Here is a 26,205-nt window from a genome sequence, read left to right on the forward strand (position 1 = left end):
TTCTTTCTTGCCATGTTGTAAAGTTTGAGAAAGAAAAGTGTGTTTATAAATATCCACGTGCTCTTTCTCAGTGGTTGTATTTTGAAATGTTGGAACGTGGTGTTGACTACATAAGATTAACGTCAAAAGTGTGAGTTATACAGGGTGACCCCCCAAAAAAGAGCCCCCAACTCTAATTAGGCCCCGTTTCTTAGTGTTTTGTCCGAATGAAATGAAACTTTGGTCATAACCAGTTTATTATATTCAAAGCATCACATCAAAACACTAGGGTCTTTGGCCTTTTTTTCTCCATTGACTGTAAAATGCTCAGAAAAACAATTGAATGTCCTCTGTTTTTTTGGGGTCACCCTGTATTATAGAAGCATTGATTTAATTTGAATAAAATATGCATTTATTTTTAATTGGTGAGTTTCTACCAATATATGCCTTTGTTTTTTTACTAAGGATTTTAAAGTCATATTATTTTCTATTTGACAGTTTAAATTTCATCCAAATTTCAAAGGATTATAATGCAATCTTTATTTTTTCCAATTATTAACAAAGATTAACATGGTTAACTCATGTGCGAAGAAACTAGAATGCAGTCTGGTAGATTTCATTTATATATTATATATTAATTGGGTGCTTAAAATTTTGCTATTTCATTTTAACTTCAATAAATATTCATTTAAAAGTAAAGAAACCGATTAGCTGAGCAACCTGGCGTAATCGTAGGGAGGGCAAATGAAGATTTACGTGGCAAATACAGGGATGTAAAAACCAAGTGTTGTCTATCTGATGTGTGAGCCAGGAAGAGAAGTGCATTTTCAATTAATACTAACTATAATGTTTGGATATTTCTCACACTAGCAGTGAGATTAAAATGCCGCTTTCAAATTCATGCAAAAGAACAATGCGTTTCTACCTACTGATACGTGTATCAGAAGTCTTAATGTTAACTAATTTGCATATTGTTTTGCAAGAGGACATCTCATGACTGAACTATTCGTTTTTATTTTAGTTTTTATTAGATAGATTTATATTATGTATGTATATATATATATGTACAGTAGAACCCCAGGATACAGCATTAATTTGTTCCGGGGTTGGTGAAATCGCCGTATGCAAAATTTTATACAGTACATATCAAAAATTAGTAACAAAATACAATACAGTATATGATACACATGTATATAATCAAATGACATTATAAATAAGGTGAGGAAAATACTAACCAGGAGCTGGAAAAACATTGTATTCCACATCGTAACCTGAAAAAAATGTTTATATCATGAATAAAGATTTAGCATTTTTTTTTTTTTTTTTTTTTTTTTTTTTTATTGATCAATGTAATTCTTAGGAGTAATTTGATTTTCAGCTAGTGGCAACCCAGTTCAAAATTGTACATTATTCTCGCCTTCATGGGAAGGGGCGGAAGTTTCTTTGATTTTCTAGTAGTAATTTACTAAGTAAATATTAAAAATAATGATGATGGTAATAATAATAATAAAATAATCTACCTTACTAGAAAACTACACGCACTTGAAAGTATCCTGCATCTCTACAAAGCCAGCAATTGGCACATGCCTAGAGTATTATTGTCAAATCTGGGCTGGTGCATCTACCATTATTCCCTCCATCTTAGTAAATCCCCAAAAGAATCTCTAATCTAATAGTTCCTGCGCTGGCAACCAAGCTCCAACCCTTGTTCCAATGTTGCATCTCTATGCATGTTTTACATATACTTTAATGGAATGTGCGCTGATGAACTTGAAGCATTTGTGGCCCCCTCAATGTACACACTCCAACTAACCCATCAAACAGCAAAATCCCACCCCATTCACTGTAGAGAACTCCAGTTGCTGGAAAAGTATTTTACTCTAGTTTCTTCTCTCAAACTGCTAGGCTTTGGAATCACCCTCGCTGGTTTCCTGCTTTCGTGACTGTATTAACACGCAGAAATTTAAATGTAATGTGAGCAGACATGGTCCCAAATAGTAGCCCTTTATGCCCAAGTGGAAACATGCCTTGTTGAGGGTAAATAAGAGAAATGATAAGATGAAATTCCGTTTTTACTTTCCACCACCTTTACCCACTCGAAGGGCAGTTAGACACATCGTCAGTTTTTAATATGGGGGAAATCTAGCTACTCATAAAGATTGGGACAAAATTATCTAAAAATTGACTTCGATCAAGGACTGAAAAGATGAAGTCTAGTATCAGAACAGATACTAGGCTTTGATCCTGGCTAAATTCATGCAGAAATGAGAAGTGCACGCACACACACACACACACACACACACACACATGAGAAGTTATAATTTTATTTGTATGTCATATTTAATCACTTGGTTGCACGCTTTGGATTACATATTTGTCTCGACTTAAACTTAAGTACCATAAAAAAAAAAAAGTTATATTTTGGTGTGTTAATTATCTGTATAGAAAATGTCGAACACATCTGGCTTTAATTAGTTGAATTATTTCATTTGATACAATTGAGTTATATAATTATCATTGCTTGCATCTTTTTTTATTAGCTTAAGAATTCTATTATAACACATGTAAGAAAACCGGTAATTTCCTAATGATTAGTAGGAAGGTGCTAATGTATTAGAGCAGTACCGGTGCTTCTTTAGTTATTAAAGCAAAAATCGAAATATTGATGGTGCTGGATATGACCTTAAACTATATCCGATGGTGAGGCCCCAGCTTGCAGGCTTTGGGGATAATGGAGCTACCCTTTAATTAATATTGCTCCCAGGTCCACTCTGACCTGGAGTGGTAGTACCTGTTAGGGTCCCAACTATGGGTTAAATAGAAACCGAGTTGAAAAAAATAAATATATTCTATTAAAAAATTGTTCTTCAAAATCACTGGATTTGCCATTAAATAACCTGAAAAGGGTTGATATGCCGTAAAACAATCAAGCAACCAATCCAAAATATTAAGTTTCATTAAAAATCAATGGTATTTACTTGTCATGACGAAATTAATATATTACAAAAAACAATAAAAAGATAATTATTAATAAAAATAGTTTTCAAAATGATTTAAAGTTTTACATGAATAAACAGCATAAAGTCAGGGGGAAATAACTGCGGTCTGTCTGTCTTGTTGCATTTAATGGCGGATATCACTGAATCAGGAAATAGTTAAAGTACATGTTTTATTTAATAATGTAATAATATTTGACTAATTGCGACATGACAATTAAGTAGATAATATTGCTTTTAGTTGAAATTGACATGAAAAGTAAATACCTTTTGGTTTTAATAGAAATTTATTTTTTTCTTTCGCTTTAATAAAGAATTACTCTTTTCAATATACTTTTGGTGGTAACACATGAGAATGATATCAGTTTTCAAATTGATACCAATTTAATGTTAACACCGGTAAGAAATTATTTACAGAGTTTTGGCATGTTTTTATCGTTCCCAGGCATGGTCCTTGTATAAACCAGTTCCATGGCTGACTGGCTCAGTAAAATCTGCCAAAGAACCACAATATAAGATTAAACTATGGTTCCTGAAACGAGAGGGGTGATCAATAAATAAACTGATAAAAATAAATTTTATTATTTGTTTAAATAACTATATTTAAATTTAACTATATTCAACCATCAATTTGGCATAAAGCACTCATTTGCAGATAACAAAATAAAAAAAGTGGTCGGAAAACAAATAAGTAACATAAATGTTACCAAAAACTACATAGGTTACTATGTTGCCTACCTGAATAAGGTTTTTGTTTTTTAACTTATTTTAAAGCGTTTATTTAGTTTGCGACGCGAATAGGGGCTGAGTCTTAGATTAGAACAAGCAAAAAATGGTCAACATGAGACGGTTATCTAGAGAGTTGCAATAATCACTCAAAAATCGAAAATTTACAAAATACTGGTAGAAATTCACCCTATAAATTTCACGGTAACTTATCTTGCCTTTAGTAGCATTTATTTGGTATATATTTACTTTTTGACAACTGTTTCGTGTTGTCTATACTGCAAAATGCTCCTTTCCTCAAACTTTTCTTTGCATTTTGTTTTTTTAAATTGTTGTGCTTTAATTTTTATTTTGTTGTATTGTTTTATAGTATTGGTTATTTTGAACTTTTCAGCTTTAATGTGGCTCTTGTTGAAACATTATCTTAACCAAATTAGTTGTCAATATTTCCCCATACTTCTGCATTTACGCACTGTGCTATGTTTTAGGTAGGATTTCCATGTTAAATTCAATTTTTATGGTATCTTTTGTTTATTAAATTGTTACAGCACGGTCCATAAACTGCAGAAGTACCGAATTTCCAACGGAAAGAAAAGGTGAAAAAAAAAAAATCAACAAAAACACAGTCCACAAATAACTGTTACCAAAGGCAATAAATGTTATTTTTGTACCTATCTTAATCATTTTTTTTGTGTTTTAAAGTATTAAACTAATTTTTTCTCTTCACCCTTATCATTGACAATGGCCAATTAGTTAAAATGTTATAATAATTTGGTTCAATTAATGCTTCAATTATATATCTAACAATATAACCTAATTATTACTATATTGTTTGGTTATTAAATTAACTGAACTAAATTATTATAAAACTACAGCTAATTTGATTAAGAAAAAGTAAGTTGAAAAGTTGAAGATAACCATAGTGTTGTTATTTTAATCTAACAGTTTACAAAAACAAATAAACCACGTGACTGAAAAATGCACTAAACACTGACTAAACATAAAATACAATGCAATAATGTAAGGTAAAAATTGCAATGTAAATAAATCAGTGTTTTCTTTTATTATTATTATTATTATTTTTTTTTTTTTCTGGTTTCACGCGTCCAAATTTAATTTTGTGTGGTTTGCAACTATGAAAGCTAACCATCTCTTATGAGAAAATGTTTAACCCTTAAAAAAATTCAAAAAATTATATAATTTGGAGTTATTCTCCTTCCTGGATTATATATATCAGCCATGTCTCTCTCTGTTTCTGAATATTTGAGATGAGGATTGACCTTATAACAAAAGTCCATGCAAAATTTTAGCCTGATTGGAGCAGTAGTTTCTGGAAAAAGTCAAAGAGACAGACAGAAATATTTTACACCAACTGTGACCTTTGTTATGGTAAGGTGCAGCAAACTAAGTATTATAGTATCAGTTCGATACATAGTAGTAGGAATAGTATTTAATGCAAAAATGAGTACACATTTAACTATATTCAACCATCAATTTGGCATAAAGTACTCATTGTAAGTAAACGGCTGTAACTTTTGCCTGTTTTCAGCCTGCTCAAATGTCTCTCTCTCTCTCTATCTCTCTCTCTCTCTCTCTCTATATATATATATATATATATATATATATATATATATATATGATCAGTGGAACCGGGATACGGTGGCCCCTAGGAAACGTTTTATTTTTATTTTTTCTTTATTACGATGTGGAATACGATGTCTTTCCAGACCCTGGTTACGGTATTTGCCCCGCCTTACAATGTTATTTATAATGTTACTTGGTTATATACATGTGTATTATATACTGCACTGTATTTTGTTACTAATTTTTAATGCTGTATCCCGGGGTTCTACTGTATGTGTGTGTGTGTATATATATATATATATATATATATATATATATATATATATATATATGAATGATTACTTTGTAGCTGGGTCCAAATTTTCCGACCAGTAGGAATTGTCATTTCTGCACTGATGATTCTGAAGAACTGAAAAACTAATGTCTGTAGGTATGAAAATAATTATTTATAATACCCTTTAAGGGTATTAAAGTTATGCACTGTCTGGGAAATAAAAACAAAAAGGCAGTTAATTAGCGTTATGCAATGTTCACAATTTTTGCTTGTTTGAACTCTCTCAACTGTTTACTGTTGTGCCTGCATTTGGCATTTATAAGTGTTAAATTTCCCTTAGTTTTCATGGCAATTGTTAATTGTCCAGAGGTAATGTCTTAGGTGACTTTGTAGCTGGGTTCAAATCTCCCAACCAATAGGAATTGTCACTTCCTGCAGTGATGATTGTGAAATCATGAAACGCTAGTGTCTGTAGATATTAAAATAATAATTTAGAATATATATATATATATAAGAAACCTGGGGTACAGCATTAATCCGTTTCGTGGTTGGGATTCTAAGGTGAAATCGTATGTTGGGGCCTAAGCAAAATTTTATACAGTACATATTAAAAATTAGTAACAAAATACAGTACAGTATATAATACATGTATATGATCAAATAACATTATAAATAATACCGTAACCAGGGGCAGGAAAAACATTGTATTCCACATTGTAACCTGAAAAAAAAATGTATCCGTAGCCACCGTATCCCAGGGTTCTACTGTATAAATGATAGGATCAGTACTTGTATGTTTATATTTTACTTGTTTTATCTGGTTTTTTTTTTTTTTTTTTTTTTACACAGGAATCACCATTTCTCAAGGCCCAGAGGCCACTCGAGGATAAGGGTTGATGAGTATGCATTAGTCAACGTGATTATAGCGTAGTAAACATAAGTAGTGGGAATTTTGTCAATTGGATTACTTAGGGGGGACGGTTCATCAAGAACTTGTTTACATTGGAATTTAAGGCAATCAAATTGTAGTCAGCTGGAAAGCAGGCAATCGGAAGAGAGTTCCACAGGCGTGCAGTTCTAAGAAAGAAGCTTTGTTCATGGAATCTACATTTAGGTTTAGGCACAGATAAAGAGTGTGGGAAATTATTGATAGTGGTTTTGGCTAGATGAGTGTTTTTTGTGAAAGTTTGGCAAGGGGGAACCATAGATTGACGCTCAGCTGAGCACTTGCCATGAAAATAACGATGCAGCAGAGACAGGCTCGCAATGTCTCTTCTGTGGGTAAGAAGTTACAGGGAAGAGAAAAGCGCATCCCCCACTAATCTACGAAGTCTGTCTACCATTAGCGACAATGATTTAGTTTACAAAAAATTCTTAATCTAAACATTAAAAATCTTGTTTTGTGTGTTTTTTATTTTATTTTTATTTACGTATTTTTTTATCTTTGTACATTTAAACGTTTGTTGGGGGGAGAGGCAATGTAGGTGTAAAATAAAGATGCCCTAAAACGATTAGAGTGATGAATTTGTAAATAAGTAAACATAAAAAAGATGAGCGTCATTGAGTTGTTATATATATATTAATATGAGAGTAGATTGGTATATTATTAGCCTTATATTAGTAGATGACTATCTTGATTGTTGACTTGTTAAGTATACTAGAAGTTGACTGAAAACACTCCATTGTGTTTATCATTATTATTAAACGCAAGTTAATCACCATTTGTTCCCCTAAGGAATTTTTTTACTGCTTATATTTAATCATGCAAACTCCATCTTCCTTACTTTTGAGATTGAGTTATGGTTGAAAAAAGATTGTTTTAAATTGTTTTAATTAGCTGTAAGCTTGATAATAGATGATTACGCCACCCTCCCCTCCTCTTAGCTATCTAAGTATTTCTCTCGTACTTTCTCACTCTGTTGAAATATTTTATTTATTAAAAAAAAAAAACCTACAAAAGAATGTATCATTTTTTATTCTAAATTCAAAATTTCACAATTTATATACACTGAGAAGAAAAATACCCAATTGTCAATTTGAAAAAACAAATTTATTAAAGAAAAAGAACAATTTACTGCAAAATGCAGACACCTAAACAAATACTTTGTTTGAGCCCAGATTAAGTAAAAATAAAAAAATTGTAAAATAAGAAGCAATTGTTCGTTATTAACTTTTTTTTTTTTTTTTTTTTGTGGAGTATAGGGTGCAGTTTTGGGGGGCACATTCATTAAATATTAAAGTTTACAAAAAAAAAAAAAATGCTCATGTTACTCATACTATTACCTAGAATACATATTCAACAATTTATGACAAGTTTATTAGTTTACAAGTTAATCTTGTGCATGTATATTATTGATGCTTGAAGTTCAACCAATTTCTGTCAAAATGAGTCACAGTTGTCTGTGCTGGTATTGATGTATAACAAAAACAATATCATCAGGAATGTGAGATTTCAGATGTTCCCCTGAACAAAGTCCGAAAGGATGATCAAAACTAGTTTCATACAGTGATGGACTTCATTCTGACCAAGTATATGGTGGAGGGAAAATCAACAGTTTACGCCATTTCTGAAATGGCCTTTCCATATTGATTACGATATGGTTTTGTGCAGTTCTAGGCGGTCCACCCTCTTAAGCTTTACTCTCTCTTTTTGAGAAAGGTTTATTGCTAAACGTCTGAGGCTTCCCTACTGGGGAATGCTAACAGAGCTCTTCAGGCATTTTTTTTAGGTTTTAGTGCGCCTCTTTGAGGGCACTAACTCTTCATGCCCACTTTCTGACCTTTGTATCACATTTCTCACCGTGGGAGAAAGAAAGAAAGAGAGAGACAGACAGACAGAGGTACCCATATTGTTCAGGGAGAAATTTTGTGCAAACCCCACTTCACATTATAAACATAGAAAAAGATAAGTGTTTCGAACTTTAAATGCGTATGATTTATTTTTTGTGAGGTATTTATGTGCTTCTCTCATGTCTGTTTGTATCTTACATACATAATTATCTTGTCGAATTTTCTGACCAAAATAGCATTTAAACTGAAAAATTAAATGTTTTCTTTGGCGAACCAGCTTTTATTTATTGTTGTTGATATAATAATATATCTAGCTATGATCTATTTTATAAATTACTTTGGCCCTGAAGACTGATAATATGAAACAAATTTAAATAAATATTTACAAAAAAAAAAAAAAAAAAACTTTTTTGCTTTTAACAACACAACGTGTTTCCTAGATGATCAACATTCTTGTTATCTCAACACAAAAAAATTATAAGACAGTGCTACCAGTTTTCTTCACTCTTGACCTGAAATAGGAAACTTACATGAAATCTGTTGCCAAGAACACGGCGGGGAAAATTGGTTGCATCATTCTACTACTCCAGACAGTATCTCACTCCTAATGCGATCATGTACCTGTAAAAGAACCAGATACATTTTAAAATAGAGTACTCTTGCCACATCTGGGTAGAAACTGCTGGGAGCACCCTATCCTGCCTTGACAAAGTTTAAAACTGACTTTGAAACCTAGTAGGTGATGCCCTTTTTTCTTCCCTGCAACCTCTTTCTCACAAAAGAGACATTACAAGCCTGTCTATGTTCTATTGTTATTTTCATGGCAAGTGCTCGTCTGAATTTCAATCTATGGCCTCCCCCTCCTTTTGCCAAAGTTTCACAAAATAACACTTGTCTATCTACAACTACTATCAATAATTTCCCCTCATTCTCTATCTGTGCTTAAATCTAAACTCAAATTCTATGAACAAAGCTTATTTCCTAGGATTACCTATCTGTTGAACTCTGTTCTGCTGGTCTGTTTTCCAGCTGACTACAATATGGTCATCTTTAAGTCCAATGTAAACAAGTTCTTATTAAGCCACCTCTCTTTAAATAATCAGATTCTACCCAATTTCTATTACTAACGACTCATCATGATGATGATGCAGTCCGTCAGTCTTGACGATGACTAGTCGGGGCCTCAGTGCTTTATCCTTGGGTGTTAACATAGTCCTCTTTCTGTCTGAAACATCCGGTCACAGGCACTGCATATGTGGGTGCCAGGGTTGTGTTGTCTATAGTGTCTCAGCTCTAAGGCTTCTCCAGTCTTTCCCTCTATTTCTTTCTTTCCTTTGTGGAGACTGTTCCGCCAACCACTCCTTTCTTTGGCTTGTTCCTCCCAACTTTCGACATTGATGTTCATTGCCTTCACGTGCCGCTTTGTTACATCTTTGTAGCGAAGCTTCTGACCTCCTACCTTGCGGATTCCATTTTCCAGTTCCCCGTAGAAGATCATCTTTGGAATTCGGTTTTCTTCCATTCTAGTAATGTGCCCGGTCCATCGTAGTTGCATAGTAGCAAGGGTAGCTGACACACTATCTAGGTTTGCTCTCCTGAGAACTTCCGTGTTTGGTATAAAGTCACTCCATTTGATCTTCATGATCCTTCTCAGGTGTCTCTGCTGGACGGCTTCCAATCTCCTTACGTGTTCTCTATACAGAGTGTAGGTCTCTGCTGAGTACAGCAGGGCTGGCAGGACGATGGTTTTGTAGACTCTGCACTTCGTCTCTAGCCGAATACCAGCCCTTGTCCAGAGCTTCTTTTCTAGCTTGCCAAAGGAGGCACATGCACTTTGAATTCAGCAGCTTATTTCTTTGTCAGCACGGTTATCAGTGCTTAGAGTGCTTCCAAGGTATTTGAAGTTTTCAACAACTTTTAGCACCTTGCCGTTGATTGTTATTATAAGCTCTTGCAGGTCGTTATCTGGTGAGGGCTGATACATCACTTCAGCTTTCCCTATGTTGATTTTGTAGGCCTATCTTCCTGGCTGTTTGAGAGAAAGTATCAACTATACTAACGACTACTACGTTGTTGTCTCAGTGACCACTATACACTCATTAACCCTTATCCTTCAGTGACCTTTAGGCCTTGATAAAATGTTTCTGGGATTAGTTTGAAATTTATTTAAATTATATCTTTAGTTAATTACAAAAAAAAAAAGATATAAAATAATTGTATAGTTCTGAATTTTTGAGATAAGGATTGATAATTTGTATTATTTAGCCGACTGTTCTCATCTTCAGTGTTATTTTCCCATAGTTTTAATGAACGTAGTCTTGAATCTTTATGTGTATCTTGTCGAACTCTGGGGGAACCTGCACAAAATTTGAATGGTACCGTTTATTTAACTCTGTGGGTAGCATGCTCTCATTCCATCAACCATGACTGGGTTGAAGTCCTAAGTAATTCGCAATTGTATTTTTGAGTTTCGCTCATACTGAGGATTGAATCTTCAATCCCCGGAAGAGTGTAACTTACAAACAACTGAATTTTACCAAGTATGTTATCCACTGCACCACAGGTCCTTGCAGAGTTTACATTGATCGAAACATTGTAAAAATGACATTCAAGATCAAACAGTAGTCTGAATAATCTAACTAATGTGAAAATGCTAAGTAATCATCAATTCTAAGTGATAATCTTCAGGAGATTGTATATTCAATGCACAAGTGATACTAAGAGTATAATAATAATAATAAAACAACTAAACTTAAAAACGTGCAAAAGTTATAGCCTATTGGCTTAGAATGAGTGTTTTATGCCAAATTGATGGTTGAATATCATTAAATTTGTACTCATTTTTAGAATAAATACTACTCGATATGCGAACAAGCCGTAGAGAGGAAGGCCCTGAAATGGTGCGTATTCTCTCCTGATGACCCAATATTATCTGTAAGATGAAATACCCCTCCAAAACATAACTATATAAAGTTTACGAGTAAACCCCCCCCCCAAAAAAAAACTAAGAGATGCAATCAAATAAGTGAAATGAAAGGTTACTCATGAATTATTTTTGTGAAAAGTTCAAAACAAGTTATTCTTAATAATAAATTTCTATATGAACAAAATGGAGACATTAGTTTTTATACTAATAGTTACCACTTCGAAAGGCAAAAGCCGCTAGAAGGAAAGAGTCAATGATGAACAATATTATGAGAGGCTTGAAAACAGCGAATGAAATGGTAAAAATTTGGTTATTTAAGAAGATAATTCAACAAGTATTTGTTGACATTGGACTTGAAGGCGACCATGTTATAGTCAGCAGGGAAGCAGTTCATGAATCGGAAAGAAACTAGTTGATAATATTTGTGATATGCATGTCATTAAAGACTGTATTTAACAAGAAATAAAATTGGTTTCATAATATAGTTTTAATTTTATGAGAAACGGTTAGTTTTCAGATTGGCACTTATAGCAATAAACAAAAATGAAGAAAAACGTTTATCTTACTGAATATAACATCGAACATAAAAATGTCTGTTTATTTTATGATAAACATAGGAATTTTTTTAACATTTGATCATCTTTCCCCCCCCCCCTTTTTTTTTTAAACTACACGTTTTTCAATTTATAAAATCAGGTAGTTTTAAACTAATTCAAACTTTAAATAATTTACAATGTTGAAAATAACCATTATTATAAAACATGCTGCCCAAGTTTAAAATAATATATATATATATATATATATATATATATAATTATTTTTTTTACTATAATAATTATATTTATTTTTTTACTATAATAATTAAATACCTACAGACACTAGTGTTTCATCCTTTCGGGATTCTTCAGTGCAGGGTGTCACGATTACTACCAGTCGAACGATTCGAACCCCGCGACACGAGACATCTCTGGCTCGATTAGCGGAGGCCGTATCCATTCGGCTACTATTAACCGTGTGAAATAGTGTTGAATTTTAAACATTTTAATTTAAATGTTCATTACGTCAGGACGCACAGTGATCAAATCGTTATACGATGATCTACGCATAAGAGCTAAATTGACCGAAAAGGTAATTTATAGAAAGCAATACAATGCAGAGATGTAACGAATTAACACAGAAGCAAATCAAGGCATATAATGTTAGAACAAGTTATGCAATTCACCATTCGTTTTTTTTTAATACTTTTAACATTGCATTATGTTGTTATTTGCATCAGTATGGTCTTATGAAAGTTCTGTATCATATTTCAGGGAAAGTTCCTTATTCAGATATGTGTATAACTTTAAAGCCTGTATATGGGAGATATTGTTAACATGAGCAGTTTTGCTGCAATTGAAATGGACCTGAAGTGAAATAAAAAATATTTCAAATTAGCATTAAAAAAAAAAAAAAATAAATAAATAAAAGTTTGATGTTTATTCAGATTGCCACTTATGGCGATAAACAAAAATGGAAAATAAACTTTTGTGTATCTACTTGTCGCTGAATGAAGATGGTATATGCCAAAAATCGCGAAACAAAAATTGATCAAGTATTTTTATTTTTATTTTTGAAAATCAAATTTGCCGTCTTTTTACTGATAAGTAAAGGCTGTTTTAATATTATTTAAATTTTGTTTTTAACTTATATAAAATGACTATTCTAAAAAAAATGTTTTCATAATTTGAAAATGTTATTTTCTGAAAAAGAAAAGCTGTTAAATTATTGTTTAGTTTTATATCTTACATTTCTATTATTCTTCCACAATATACAAAAAAATTGAAATGAAAGTCGGTTGTCTGCTCTTGATTCTACTATGACTGCTACCCCCCCTCCCTTCATTGAAACAGTAAAATTTGATTTTCTTGAATAAAAAAAAATACTTCATCAAATTACATGATTTCATATTCATTCCATGATTGGTACGTACATCATATAGACTTTTCTATGTTTTTTTTACTTTTAATTGCCGCCATAAGTGCCAATTTGAATAAGCACCAAAATTTCGTACATAACATTCATTCATAAACATTTGTCATAAACCATTCTTATAAGTCATCAAATTTTATTCATTTCATTCTTTATTTCCAATCCTTTCATATTTATAGTCATTATTTGATTGTCAATTTATCCATCTCGTTAATCCTTATCCTTAAGTAACCTTTGACCTTGGTAAGTGGCAACTCATTAATAAAAAAAAATAATTTGTATTATTTCGATTCTTTGGACGATTGTTCTCTTCTTGAATGTTATTTTCACAATGCTTGGTTTGATGTAACATCAAATGTATTTTGTTGAACTTGGGAATTTGTACAGAATTTTGAATGGAACCCTTTATTTAATCCACAAGAGTAGCTTTTGAGTTGTACGCCATTTTAGTTTTAGAAGCAAAGAATATAGTTTCCTGTTGGATTGCCAAACCATAGAAGTCTTAAACTGTAAAAGTTGCAGACAAAGAGCAAAATTCCTCATGTGGACACGAAAAGTTATGTGCAAGAATTCTAAAAGATCCAATATCTTTTATGGAGTGATTCCTGTTTCTGATTGATCGATAGCAAAACATTGTTGCATTTGATTGGTTAGTTCTTATCACCCCCGTCTATTACTAGAACTTTCCAATTTTTTGTAATCATACTCTGTTTATTATACCAAATATATTGCAACAATATCATGTTCTTGTTCCATCAGCCATGACTGGGTATAAGTCCTAAGTAACTCTCAATTGTATTTTGAGTGTGTCTGCACTAAGGATTGAAGAAAATTGGAGGTTACATTGACCAAAACGTTGTGAAAATAGCTGTAGTCTAAAGAGTTCAAAAAACAGTAGTCCGAAGAATCTAAATAATACGAATAAACAATTCTCATTTCAAAAATTTAAAAACATAAAAAATATTAAATCCAAATTTATTTTATAATAAACAAGTTCAGTTTTATTAAATTATAATTATAGCTTAAAGTAATAATTGTATTTATATCCATTAAAAAAAAAGTATGCTTTACTGACACATAATAATATATGCATATTTGTTTCTTAATCTTTCGTTGCAGTCCGAGGATGTCGGCCGGGAAAGATAGTCCAAATGACGGAGTCAGAAGTCCGCGGACTCTGTTTAAAATCCAGAGAAATATTTCTTAGCCAACCCATCTTACTGGAATTAGAAGCACCTCTGAAAATATGTGGTAAGTTCAAATTACAACACCATCTATTATTATTATTATTATTTACTCATTAGAATTTTCAGGAAAGTCATTTGGTAACAAGTGATATTTCCTGGAATCTGAGTGACAAGTTTTCCCATATTCCCATCCATTTCAATAACTGTTGCAAATGAATGTGCATCATTGCAACAACTGTTTACCATTAATTTTTTTTATTTATTTTTTGCCAATAATAACCATTGGCTTTTTCTTTTTATTTTTTGGAATTTTAGTAGCAATAATTCTTCCTAATTTACAGTACTCTCCATGTCTTTGCTTTGTTTTCCTCTCCTTCTTGACCATTTATGACAATTTTGTGTGATACTAGCCGAGAGGAGGAGAAAGAATGGCTATCAGGGTTTCTGTAAGTCTCTCCGTTTCCTTGTATTTGTGTAAATCTAAAACTATTTTTTGTTCTATTTCTATTTGAACTTACTTGTGATTGGTTGGTTGTTACTTGCGCTTGTGGATTGGTTTCCACACTCAAAGATTTTCTTTAATATCTCAGCTATTTTCATCAGTGCTGTGCATTGTATGGTGGCAATCCACCTTTTCGTTCCAGTTCCTCTTCAACATTTTTATATTTTTTTCAGAACTCTTCCTAATACTTCCACAATTATTAGTATTACAGTAACGTCATATTTTATATTCTCACTAGTAGGCCGCCTTGCATTGCCCAGTCATAAAATATGCATAAATATTATATTTTAATTCATACAGAAACTGAGACGTGCATGCGAGTATTAAGTTTTTTGCTAAACAGTTCACTTCTTGTAAGAAAAAAAATATACTCTAGCTGAGATCAAAACCAAAACCTAAAGACAGTGAGTCAAGTACGATAACCATTAGACCAGCTTGATACGATCTTTACAGTGTTTTCAAACTTACATATTCTTAACATAAAAAAGCTGTTATGTCTCATCGCCGTGCATGCGCATTCGGGAAACAGTTGACAAACATATAAAAATCCAATGACTCCAAGTATTAATTTTTCAATTTTGACCTCTTAGCAGCCCTTTTTTTCTGGATGAAAACTGATTAAAGTTTTTCACATGTCTGATTACCCTATATACTAAATTTCAAGTATGTAGATCAATAATTCGTTGAATGTATAGGTTGAGAAGTGTCCTCACATGCACACACATTCTCACTTTTATAGATAGACTAGCCTGGGTCCCCGGCTTTGCCTGGGTGTTTGTGTTTGAAGGTGTGTGTTGAGCAAAAAAAAAAAAAAAAAAAAAAATGGTAGTAAACAGACAGGCTTGAATCCGTACTGCAAGGAGGAAAAGAATGTGAAAAAAAAAAACATGACGTCTTTGCTGTTGCAGGCATCACCAAACCGGAAGTGATGAAGGTTTAAATTTAGGCTAGTCAATCGAAAAGAGGGAATGATTTTTGAAAATATCTGCCAAAAAAGCAACCTCTCCTTGGTAGAAAAGTGCCCAGTTGAGGGTGAAGGAATTAATGTTTTTAGCCAATTTTTCAATAGTTGTCGTCCGAAGGGTTGAACTTCAAAACAATACCAATCTCGTGAAAATCCGTCACCTCTGTCGAAAGTTTTAGGCAGACATACAAACATACATACATTTAAGCAGACAGGTGAGATTTATATTATTGACTAGCGGGGGGGGGGGGGGGTACCCGGCGATGCCCGGGTGTTTTGAGGTGTGTGTGGTTTTGGGTAACTCAAAAATCGGGGGGGTTGGTGGGGGTTAAAATAAATAAAAAAAAAATGTTTGGGTAGGTGAGTATGAGGATCGAACCCAGACCCTTGAAGCAAAGTTGGAAATTAAAGTGTGAAAAAAAAAAGTACAACGTTAACCACTGGGCCATACAAAGGAAACACGTATGAATTTATTTAACTATTGACAGGTGGCAGCAATAAAAGTTAACTCTGCTGCTTCTATTTGACCTAATTATTGAGGTCAAATAGAAGTCACGCAGTTAACTTGGGTTTGTTTGCCCAACTTTGACTGTTTTTTTCCCCAACAGATGTTGGGGAGAGGGAAACCAGCTCCCCATTGTCCAGATTGATTAGCAATTGTCTGATATAAGAAGACTTTGTCCCCACATTGATCAAAGCTGATTTTGCTTTTGGACGTTTTCCGGCGCGATGCCGAGAACGAACGGTTTGAATTTATTTTCACTTTATTTATATTAAAAAGCAGGACAAACAGGCAACAGAAAGAAATAGCGCACATCATAAAAGTCGACGTAAATAAATGTGGAGGCGACTCGTGTTCCCAAATCATAGATATTATTATATAGGAGGTATATAAACAGTTATAAGCGATTGTAACGACCCCGGAGGTGTGTGCTGAAGAAGCCTTTGCGAGACATACATGAAATGGTCACACACATTTTACCTTTTATATATACAGATTACCAGTGTACACTCCCCGTTTAATAATGTTGGTAAAACATGCTTCACCCATGTTCACACTTACTATTTATCTAGATATAATATTTAAATATTCCTATAAATAAGATCATAGAATTATGTTAGTATTTTAACTGTTCATATGTAAATTAACATTTCTGATGGCTAAAAAAAAAAAAAAAAAGGCATACTATTAACTTTTTATTATAGGGTGAAGTGCATCTTCCCTAATGAATGAATAGTGGTGAGATAAGTCTGACATGTTTATCTTATTTCCTTTCTTATTTTTCTCTTGCAATTTGAAATTGTTTTGTCCAAGCCCTGGAAAAAGGCATGTGTCTCTCTAACATTTTTGTGTGACAAGATAGAAATAACCTAAATAAAAGATGAGAAATAAAAGTCACATAAAACTTTATATCATCAGATCAATAAGAATGAAAAGGAGAAAAGAACTTTATGTCATGGCGTTTCAAAGCTAAATGCTTTTCAACAGAAGAGGAGAAAAACCAGCATTATACAAAAACAAAGATTGGCTTAAGGATATATATATATTTTTTTTTTAACAAAGGAGTCACCACTTATCAGGGCTTCGAGGCCACTTGAGATAAGGGTTAATGAGTGTACAGTAGTCAATGGGGTAATATTGTAGTAAATGTTAGGAGTAGAAATTTGGTAAGTTGGATTACTTAAGAGGATGGCTCATCAAGAATTTGTTTATGTTGGACTTGAAGACAACCATATTATAGTCAGCTGGAAGCATGGAAATGGAAGAGAGTTCCACAGGCGTGCAGTTCTAAGAAAGAAGCTTTGTTCATGGAATCTACGTTTAGGTTTAAGCACAGATAAAGAGTGGGGGAAATTATTAATAGTGGTTTCAGCTAGATGGGTGTTTTTTGTGAAAGTTTGGTGGGGGGGAACCATAGATTGGAGCTTGGATGAGCACTTGCCATGAAAATAACAATAAAGCAGAGACAGGCTAGAAATGCATCTTCTGTGGGAAAGATGTTGCAGGAAAGAGAAAAGGCATCCCCATTAGACTCCAGAGTCTGTTTTGAACTCTGTCAAGGCAGGATAAGATCTTTCTAGCAGCTCCTGCCCAGATGTGGCAACAGTACTCTTTCCTTGGACATACTTGTCACTCATGAAAAATAAAGATAATATATATCAGTAGGAAAAGCATATAGAAAAATGGATATATATATATATATATATATATATATATATATAGATGTAGATGTTATTTATTTGTTTTTGTGATAAGTTTTGAATGAATTCAGTTATTTATACAAAAGTGCATTTTTACCTAAATGTGAGTTGGGAATAATGTTCCCTTTTACCAATTCGATATCCCCAAATGGGGAACGGCATATATATTGTTTTTAAAATATAATTATGCACTGACACGTGTTTCGTCATCTACGACTCATCAGAGTGGCTAAATCTAGCGAGATTCAAAATCGGGATCCCATGGTAAGAAGCTTAAACTCCTATCACTGGACTCACATTTAGGTAAAAATGCTCATAGCCCTTGAGCCCCTGGAGAGGTATAGACCATCTACAACTTTTTGTAGATGCTTTTGTAGCAAGGGGTTCTTTTTACAGGCTGAGGGTGCTGGCCCCACGCTCAACTTTCCCAGAAGGTACATATAGCGCCTAGCCTTCCCAAATGGTCACCCATCTGGTACTGGCCAGGCTTAACGTTGCTTAACTTCGGTGATCTGGCAAAAACCGGTGTGTCAACGTGATTGTGTTGTACTTAGGTAAAAATGCACTTTCGTATAAATAATTGAATTCATTCAAAACGTATCGCAAAAACAAAGAAATAATACCTATGTAAATTGCGATATATCCAAACAGTCGATTTTGGTGAGAGAGGCTTTATTATTTATGAAGTGGAAATTGGAAAGATCTATGTATACATGAGCCAGTTACGGTCGGTGTAATCACAGAATCTGGAACATGTAGAATTCCTCCTAGTGACTACTGGTAGAAGTGGTAGGACTAAATATTTAGAGAGAAAAATAGGGACTCCTTCCTCTAACGATGTTGTGATAGTGTTGCTTTTATCACAACTGAATGTGTTTGAAATGTTGTTCGAAAACTATATAAGATAGTGTCTGTTAGCCTAGCTGTATTAAATTTGTATGTGTCATCTGTTGTTGCAACCTATGATACTTTTGTCCAGAGGAGAATTCCTGTGGCTACTTTATTAATATAGAGATTATTAAAAAGTAAACTATTGCAAATATTGAGTTAAAAGAAAAGGCAGAGTAGAAGCATATGACACTGGTGTCAGGTATAAACCTGGGTTCGATGTAAAAATTGTCCGGTTACTGAATCGGACTTTGCTGAAAGGAAAAAAAATCAGACTGGATAAAAAGTAAATATATAAAACTTTAACATCGCTGACAGCGATTGTAAACAGTTGTAACCAAAATTGTTTGCCTATGCTTCTTATTTGTTTAATACTGATAGAAACTGTAAATAGCAGATGTATTATCATCAACACTAATAATAACAATAATAATAGTGTGAAAATATGGATAAGTCATAGAAATCATAGTCTATTTTCCATACAAGTACACGTTGAATAAAATCTGTGTTATTATTTTATTATTAAAAAGTAAACTATTGTAAATATTTAGTGTAAAGAACAGGCGAAACAGAAGCATATGACATTGGTGTAAACCTGGGTCTGAGGTAAAAATTGTCTGGTTACTGAATCAGACTGTGTTCGTTTGTTGAAAACACCAGATCCCATTGACATGAAAGAAAATATATGAAACTTAAATATGGTCGCCAGCGATTATTAACGATGTGACGCTGGAATTAGTGGCCTATGCTTCTTATACTTGTGGGACTAGTATCATTGTCGCTTAGAGGATCAAGTGAAGACTTACCTTTAAAAAGTTGATTTCTGGAGGTATTTGCATATGGTATGAACGAATATGACAGTTAAAGTTGTCAATGGCAAGTAATTTTATGATATTAAGACCTTCATATTCCCATGTTTTATGTAATACTTTAAAGTGGCTACCATTTTTTTCTTATGTAAAACACTTGACGTATGCTTCAAACAAAACACAACACTCCGTCCCCATGTTAAGAATGGCGATCAGTTAAAGTAAAAGGAAATACATTGGATAATGAAGGTCTTAATATCATAATAAGAACTACTTGCCGGCAACAAATGTAACTGTGATATTCATCCATACCAGACCCGGGAGCCCGTAGAAATCAACTTTTTAATGGTGAGTCTTCATTTGGTCTTCTAAGCCACATTGACACGATCAGTAAATAGCAGATGTATCATCAATAGTAACGCAAATAAGGTTGACGTGAAGATTGGCATTTCTTTGTTTACAAATACGTTATAATATTTTTTTTGCTATTCTTTTAAATCAAACATGTTTTATTTTTCAAATAGTAAAATGGTATAATAAAATATATATTTTATATGTTACATCATATTAAAAAATGCATTGTGAGTTCCAACGATAATTTGTGTAAAGTCTTAAATCAGTCTTCAACTCAATAACTAATTATTAGATAAGATGATGCCAGTGGCAGAACTGTACATAACAAAAACGATGCATAAATATATTGTAATTATTTTTGATTTTGTTTTAAAAAAAGAAACAAGAACAATGCATAAGTATACGTTTGGTTTCAAAGTTTTATTATGTAAATACTTATTATAAAAATGTTTGCAAAAAATAAAATACAGTTACAAATATAGTTTTATTATAAACAAGGAAATGCGAATGTTAACGATAACCTTACAATATAATTAAGGAGTAAAATGTGCTACCGTCATTACTAAAGACGTGGTTTGGATTGTGATGCTCCTAGGAATTAATACAAAATTTGATCATAAGATAAATGCGTCTGCAAATATGTGCAAAACCTACATAAGATAGTAGCCAGCAGTTTGATCATAATTAATTTATGTGATGTCCGCATTTGGCAAGCTATGTTTTTTTTTCTTTAGGGAAATAATTGATCCTAATTTTTGTCTTACATAACCATTTATATGGCACTACACATTCATGAACATGTTTCAGTCATCCAGTTACAAGTAACTAGAGACCTCTGCAGGTGATACTACTTATACAAAAGTAGAGTTTGGACTTTACTTTTGTATAAGCAATATTGTCTGAAGAGGTGTCTAGTTACTTGTAACTAGTTGACCAAAACATGCTTATGAATGTGTAGTAACATATAAATGCTTATGTAATACAAATAAAAATAGGATCAATTATTCCCTCAAAGAAAAAAAAAAAATAACTTGCCAAATGCAAATATAAACTCTTTTTTGGACGGGCTCTATCTAAGAGAGAAAGACTAGTGGTAGATGCACCAGCCCAGATGTGGCAATAATACTCCATGCATGTACGATAGAGGGAACCCACCTTCTTTGCAATGTCCTCTACGTATTTGTTCCAGTTCATAATGGCCGCAAATGTTAGGCCGAGGAGTTTGAAGTTTGTTATATATCATTATGCTTGTTCTTTCCTTAGTCTGTATGTTACTCTTTGAAAAAAAGCCAGATACAATTTTTGAAGCCAAACTGTTTCAAAAAATTTGCTAAATTTGGCTTTTTTAAAGCCAAATATCTGGCAACCCTGAATAAAAATATGAGAATAACTTCCCTTTGGAGCCTCATTTTCAAATATCATATAATATGGATTTAATGGTGTGAGAAAGGAATTGTTAATTTTAATGTGCAGCAGCTGAAAAAAGTCAGCAAAACGTTGTATAAAAAAGAAAACCTTCAAAAGAAAAGGCAAAATAAAGAAGAGCATTGTCTGCTAAGAGATGCTGGACTAAAAGAATGTAATTTTATTATTTCTAATGAACTATATAGCACGATATTGTTGTAGTACTTATTCATCTCATTTGGGTTAGTTCTATATTTAAAATACAATGGACACAATTTTCATAGAAATGCTAATAAACTCATATTTGTTGTGTGTTATTGGGTTTTTTTTTGTCCAAAAAAAACCCTAATTTTTTTGTGGTATTTAGAAACATATCAATTTAATCAAAACATGTTGATTAAATATATTTTAAAATTGTATATACAAACTAGCAGGATTAAATATATTTTAAAATTGTATATACAAACTAGCAGGATCTGTGGATCCTGCTAGTTTGTATATACAATTTTCTTAAATATTACATCCGAGCTGACAAATAAGTTTTCTTCTAACAAACCAATTTTCATTTGTTATTGTTGTACCATGTTATTATGATATAATGACGTATTCAACAACAATTCATTTTGCCAGGGATATTTTTTTTCCTTGGGCCTCAAAATCAACAAAACATAGACCATTGTTAATGACCTTTTCACTATTGATTGCAATATGATGCTGGTTTTATGCAGTTTTAGGTCTACCTCCCAGGGTTTTTCTTGCTTTGAAAAGGGGTTTATTGTTAATCGCTTGACACAACTTTACTGTAGAATGCCGGTGGGACTGCTCAGGCAACTTTTGAAAGGTCAAAATGCTGACTTTTTAATCCCACTTTTCGACCCTGGTCACATTTCTCACTGTAGAAGAGAAATAAATACTTTCATTTAAAAATTATTTAGTACAGCCCAGACAGTTGATATGAAACGTATGAAGCAGCAAGGAAAGTAACTCACATTTTAAATTGAAGAATATAATGTGAGTTGTCTTCCTTACAACTAAAATTCTATTTCTTTTTCTGTATATGTTTAAAATGTGCAAACAATTACAAAATAAAATGAGTTCATTTTATCCCAGACAATGCCAGGTAGGTGCAGCTAGTTACTTTTAATTTTTTTTTTTTAAATCTATAAACATTTATGCAATTTAAAAAGAAAAAGGACACTTATTTTAGAATTAAACCTATTTTAAAAATACTAAATTGCAGAAAAATCTGTTGTATGTATCAATCATTGAATGAAAATAACATATTCCAAAAATAATGTAAATTGATTTAGTTTTAATCAAGAAAATCAAAATTTACAATTTTAGTGATTAATCTGAAATTGTTAGCATTACAAAGCTTATATTGAAAATTTGAATTATTGTGAACTTATCTGCTCCTGTTTTTCTTCAAGATGGCAATGTGAGACAGCCCCTTTTTACTTTCTCATAAAATTTGATTTTCTTAATTAAAAATAAAATCACTTGATCAATTTACGTGATATTTGGAATATAACATCTTCATTCTGTGATGGATGTGTACATCATAAAGATTTTTAAAAGAATTTTTCTGTTTTTGTTTGAAAAATAGGTTTAATTCTAAATAAGAACCAAGAAAAGTAAGGTAAAGATAAAACTAAAAACTTCCGGGTAGGTACAAGTTACAGAAAAAAACGTTTTTGCATGTAAATATGTGTCGCTTTGAATGTGAATTTTTTTTAAAAAAAGTTATGCGTAAAATGAGGTCAGTTAATACAAAACGTATGCCTAAAAGCAAAGTTTACATTTTTCTGATAGAAAGAATAATTCTAAAAATTTGTTTCAAGTACATGTGAACCGTAAGCTGATTAGGAAAGGTTATAAATATCTGTGTAAATAATGTGTGCGTGTGTGTACACATATGAGGCTTGGGAAGACTATGGATTACCGCTACACTTTGTGAAAGACAATTACCCACGATCCGTTGAGTCAATGCATATTAGTGTATTCTTTTAATGGGGTATATGCTCTGATGCATACTTCTGAGTAACCTAACAAGCAGCATAATCCCACCCCTACACTGTTGAGGTCTCTAGATTCCAGAAAGCCTTCTACTCTAGTAGTTTCTTTTCGGACTGCTAAACTTTGGAATTCCCTCTTTGTTTCCTGGTTCCCTGACTGTACTAACCTGCAGAAGTTTTAATGTACTGTAAAAAGACATCTTGTTGCTCAACTCCCCATAGTTCCCTGTTAGACATGATCTCAAATAGTAGCCTCTTACATTCCAAGTGCAATATGCCTTGTTTGTTAGTGGAGGAAAAACAGAAAACGGTTGTGGATGTAAAATGAGATTTTAAAAGTAGCTCCGGAGAGTTTAAAACTCTACAAACTAAAATGCGCCATTATATTTTAAGAGTTACTATGTCTGGGAAGCGACCTAGAGGAAGACCAACAATGGGATGGGCAGACACCCTACACAATGATCTCCATAAAACCAACCTTCACCCACACTAAACCTATGATCATGGAATTCAGAAAAAAAAAAAGAACAGATGTTGGTTGGTTGTTTTTGTTTTGCGACATATCAACCCTTTTTAGGTTATTTAATGCAGAATCCAGTGATTTTGAAGAAAAAGTTTTTAATAGAATATATATAAGTAAAAAAAAAAAAAAAAAAAAAAAAAAAAAAGAGCTCCGAGGCGGAGCCAATATTAACCATATGTATCGCTTGAAAAAAAAAAAACAATAACAAAATCTAAATTTATAAGCGATAAAAAATAAACAGTATAATTAATCTAGGGATTATGGCCTAACGGTTAAGGAACTGGACTGTGGTAAACATAGTCTGAGGTTCGATCCCTAGAAACAGTTGAACTATGCTGATGAGAGGTAACGACCTCAAAACACGCGTGTACGTAGATTACTGTTTTAAAAATAATAAATAAATAAAAAATATATATATATATATATATATATATATATATATATATATATATATATATATATAACCAGTAGAGTTTAGTTTCCTAGAAGTACATCCAATGAAACAACATGTATCTACCAAAATAGTGCTCAATGAGTGAACAGAGCAGGTATATTAAATTTATTTATACAAACATTAATGGCTACATATGTGCATACATGTTTCTGTAATCACCCGCGTTGCACATATGTAGCCATTAATATTTGTATAAATAAATTTAATATATATATATATATATATATGTATATATATATATATAAATTTTTAAGTTAGTTTCTATTTAACCCATAGTTGGGACCCTAGCAGGTACTACCACTCTGAGTCAGAATGGATCTAGAAGCAATGGCAATTAAGGGGTGGCTCCACACTCCCCAAAGCCCACTAGCTGGGGCCTCACCATCGGATATAGTTTAAGGTCATATCCAGGACCAGTTAATCCAGAGCTACAGTGACGTCTGTAATATCACAAAGAAAACAATATGCAGAGAGTTAGTAAGTAAAGTTACTGCCTGCTTTCAGTTAAGCAAGATTACATGAATTCAGAGATTTACGAGAAAAAAAATAAATAGTAATAAAAACAAACACGCTGTTTCGAACGCTGTTGTAGCAGAATAAAGCTATATTTATATCATTCAATCAAAATGCTTGTTGCCATGGTGACTGACCAAATAGATTACTGTTTGACTGATCCGTTATTTACAGGGTTGGAGAGTGAGGTTTGGGAAGGAGTCTGAATTGGATTCATAAGAATACTAGGAGACTTAACACTCTGAATATCGGAAGATTTTAAAATGAGTTGAAGTTGGATACTTTTGGAGTCGGAGGAGTCTGAATCTAAACTTTTCAACGCTGCAATTCTGATTATCCATGTCAGTTAATGATTTATGCCATCCTCTTATTTTCCTCTTCTGCTGTGGCTACTACCTTTTCTTCTATTCCCTATCTAATATACCTATCCTCTCACCTAAAACATTTCAGTGTGCAAACAAGCAAACAATATCAGTTGTATTATGTAGATTAAACCATTATTCTTTAATATTCTTTGTCTGTGCTAATTAATGTATTTATTTAATTTGTTAATTTTACTTAGTAGATCTCTATGAATTCCAAATTGTTTAAAATGTAAAAAAAAAAAAAAAAAAAAAAGAAAAAAAGGTATAGTATTTTATTTAATAAGTTATTTTATTAAGTCTTAAAAAAAAAAAAATTCCAACTTTCCATATAGTCCTTTTCGTATTCCAATCTTATATACACCGTTTTGATTGGAATATCAAAAGACTATTTGAAATAAAAAAAATAAAAACAAAACTGTTCTTTGACATTTTCCTTAGTATATACACACGATATTCAAGGCAAACTGACACTTTAGAAAGGAAAGAAAAGTCTTGGCCAATAATTGATATACTCTAAATTCAAAGTGCATTGCTTAGAAGATCTTTTGCTAAATAAAGCTCACTTGAACAAGCCACCCTGCACCGCCACTATGGCTTTCAGGGGAAGTTGAACCTAGACCACACAATCTGAACACCAGTTTGTTCTTGAAAATCAGCTCATCCTTAGTGTTGCAGGTGATACGGTTAGTGACTTTCTTAACTGTGCCTTGCACATAATAGTCGATGGGATTACAATTGGTTGAATTAGGGATCCAGATGTTGGGACTGGTGAAATTGTGGGA

General features: G+C 32.6%; 1 protein-coding gene across 1 annotated transcript in view; it reads left to right on the plus strand.

The window, feature by feature from the left end:
- Positions 1-26,205, plus strand: part of LOC145260422 (serine/threonine-protein phosphatase PP1-beta catalytic subunit) — a 174,076-nt gene that overhangs the window by 11,433 nt on the left and 136,438 nt on the right. The window contains exon 2 of the mRNA XM_080118407.1: positions 14,363-14,494. Coding sequence (XP_079974533.1) covers positions 14,363-14,494 — 132 coding nt within the window. The remainder of the gene's footprint in view (positions 1-14,362; positions 14,495-26,205) is intronic.

Source organism: Euprymna scolopes, chromosome 36 (genome assembly GCF_053919585.1).
Source record: "Euprymna scolopes isolate OS-2025 chromosome 36, ASM5391958v1, whole genome shotgun sequence".
In the NCBI taxonomy this organism is placed as follows: domain Eukaryota; kingdom Metazoa; phylum Mollusca; class Cephalopoda; order Sepiida; family Sepiolidae; genus Euprymna; species Euprymna scolopes.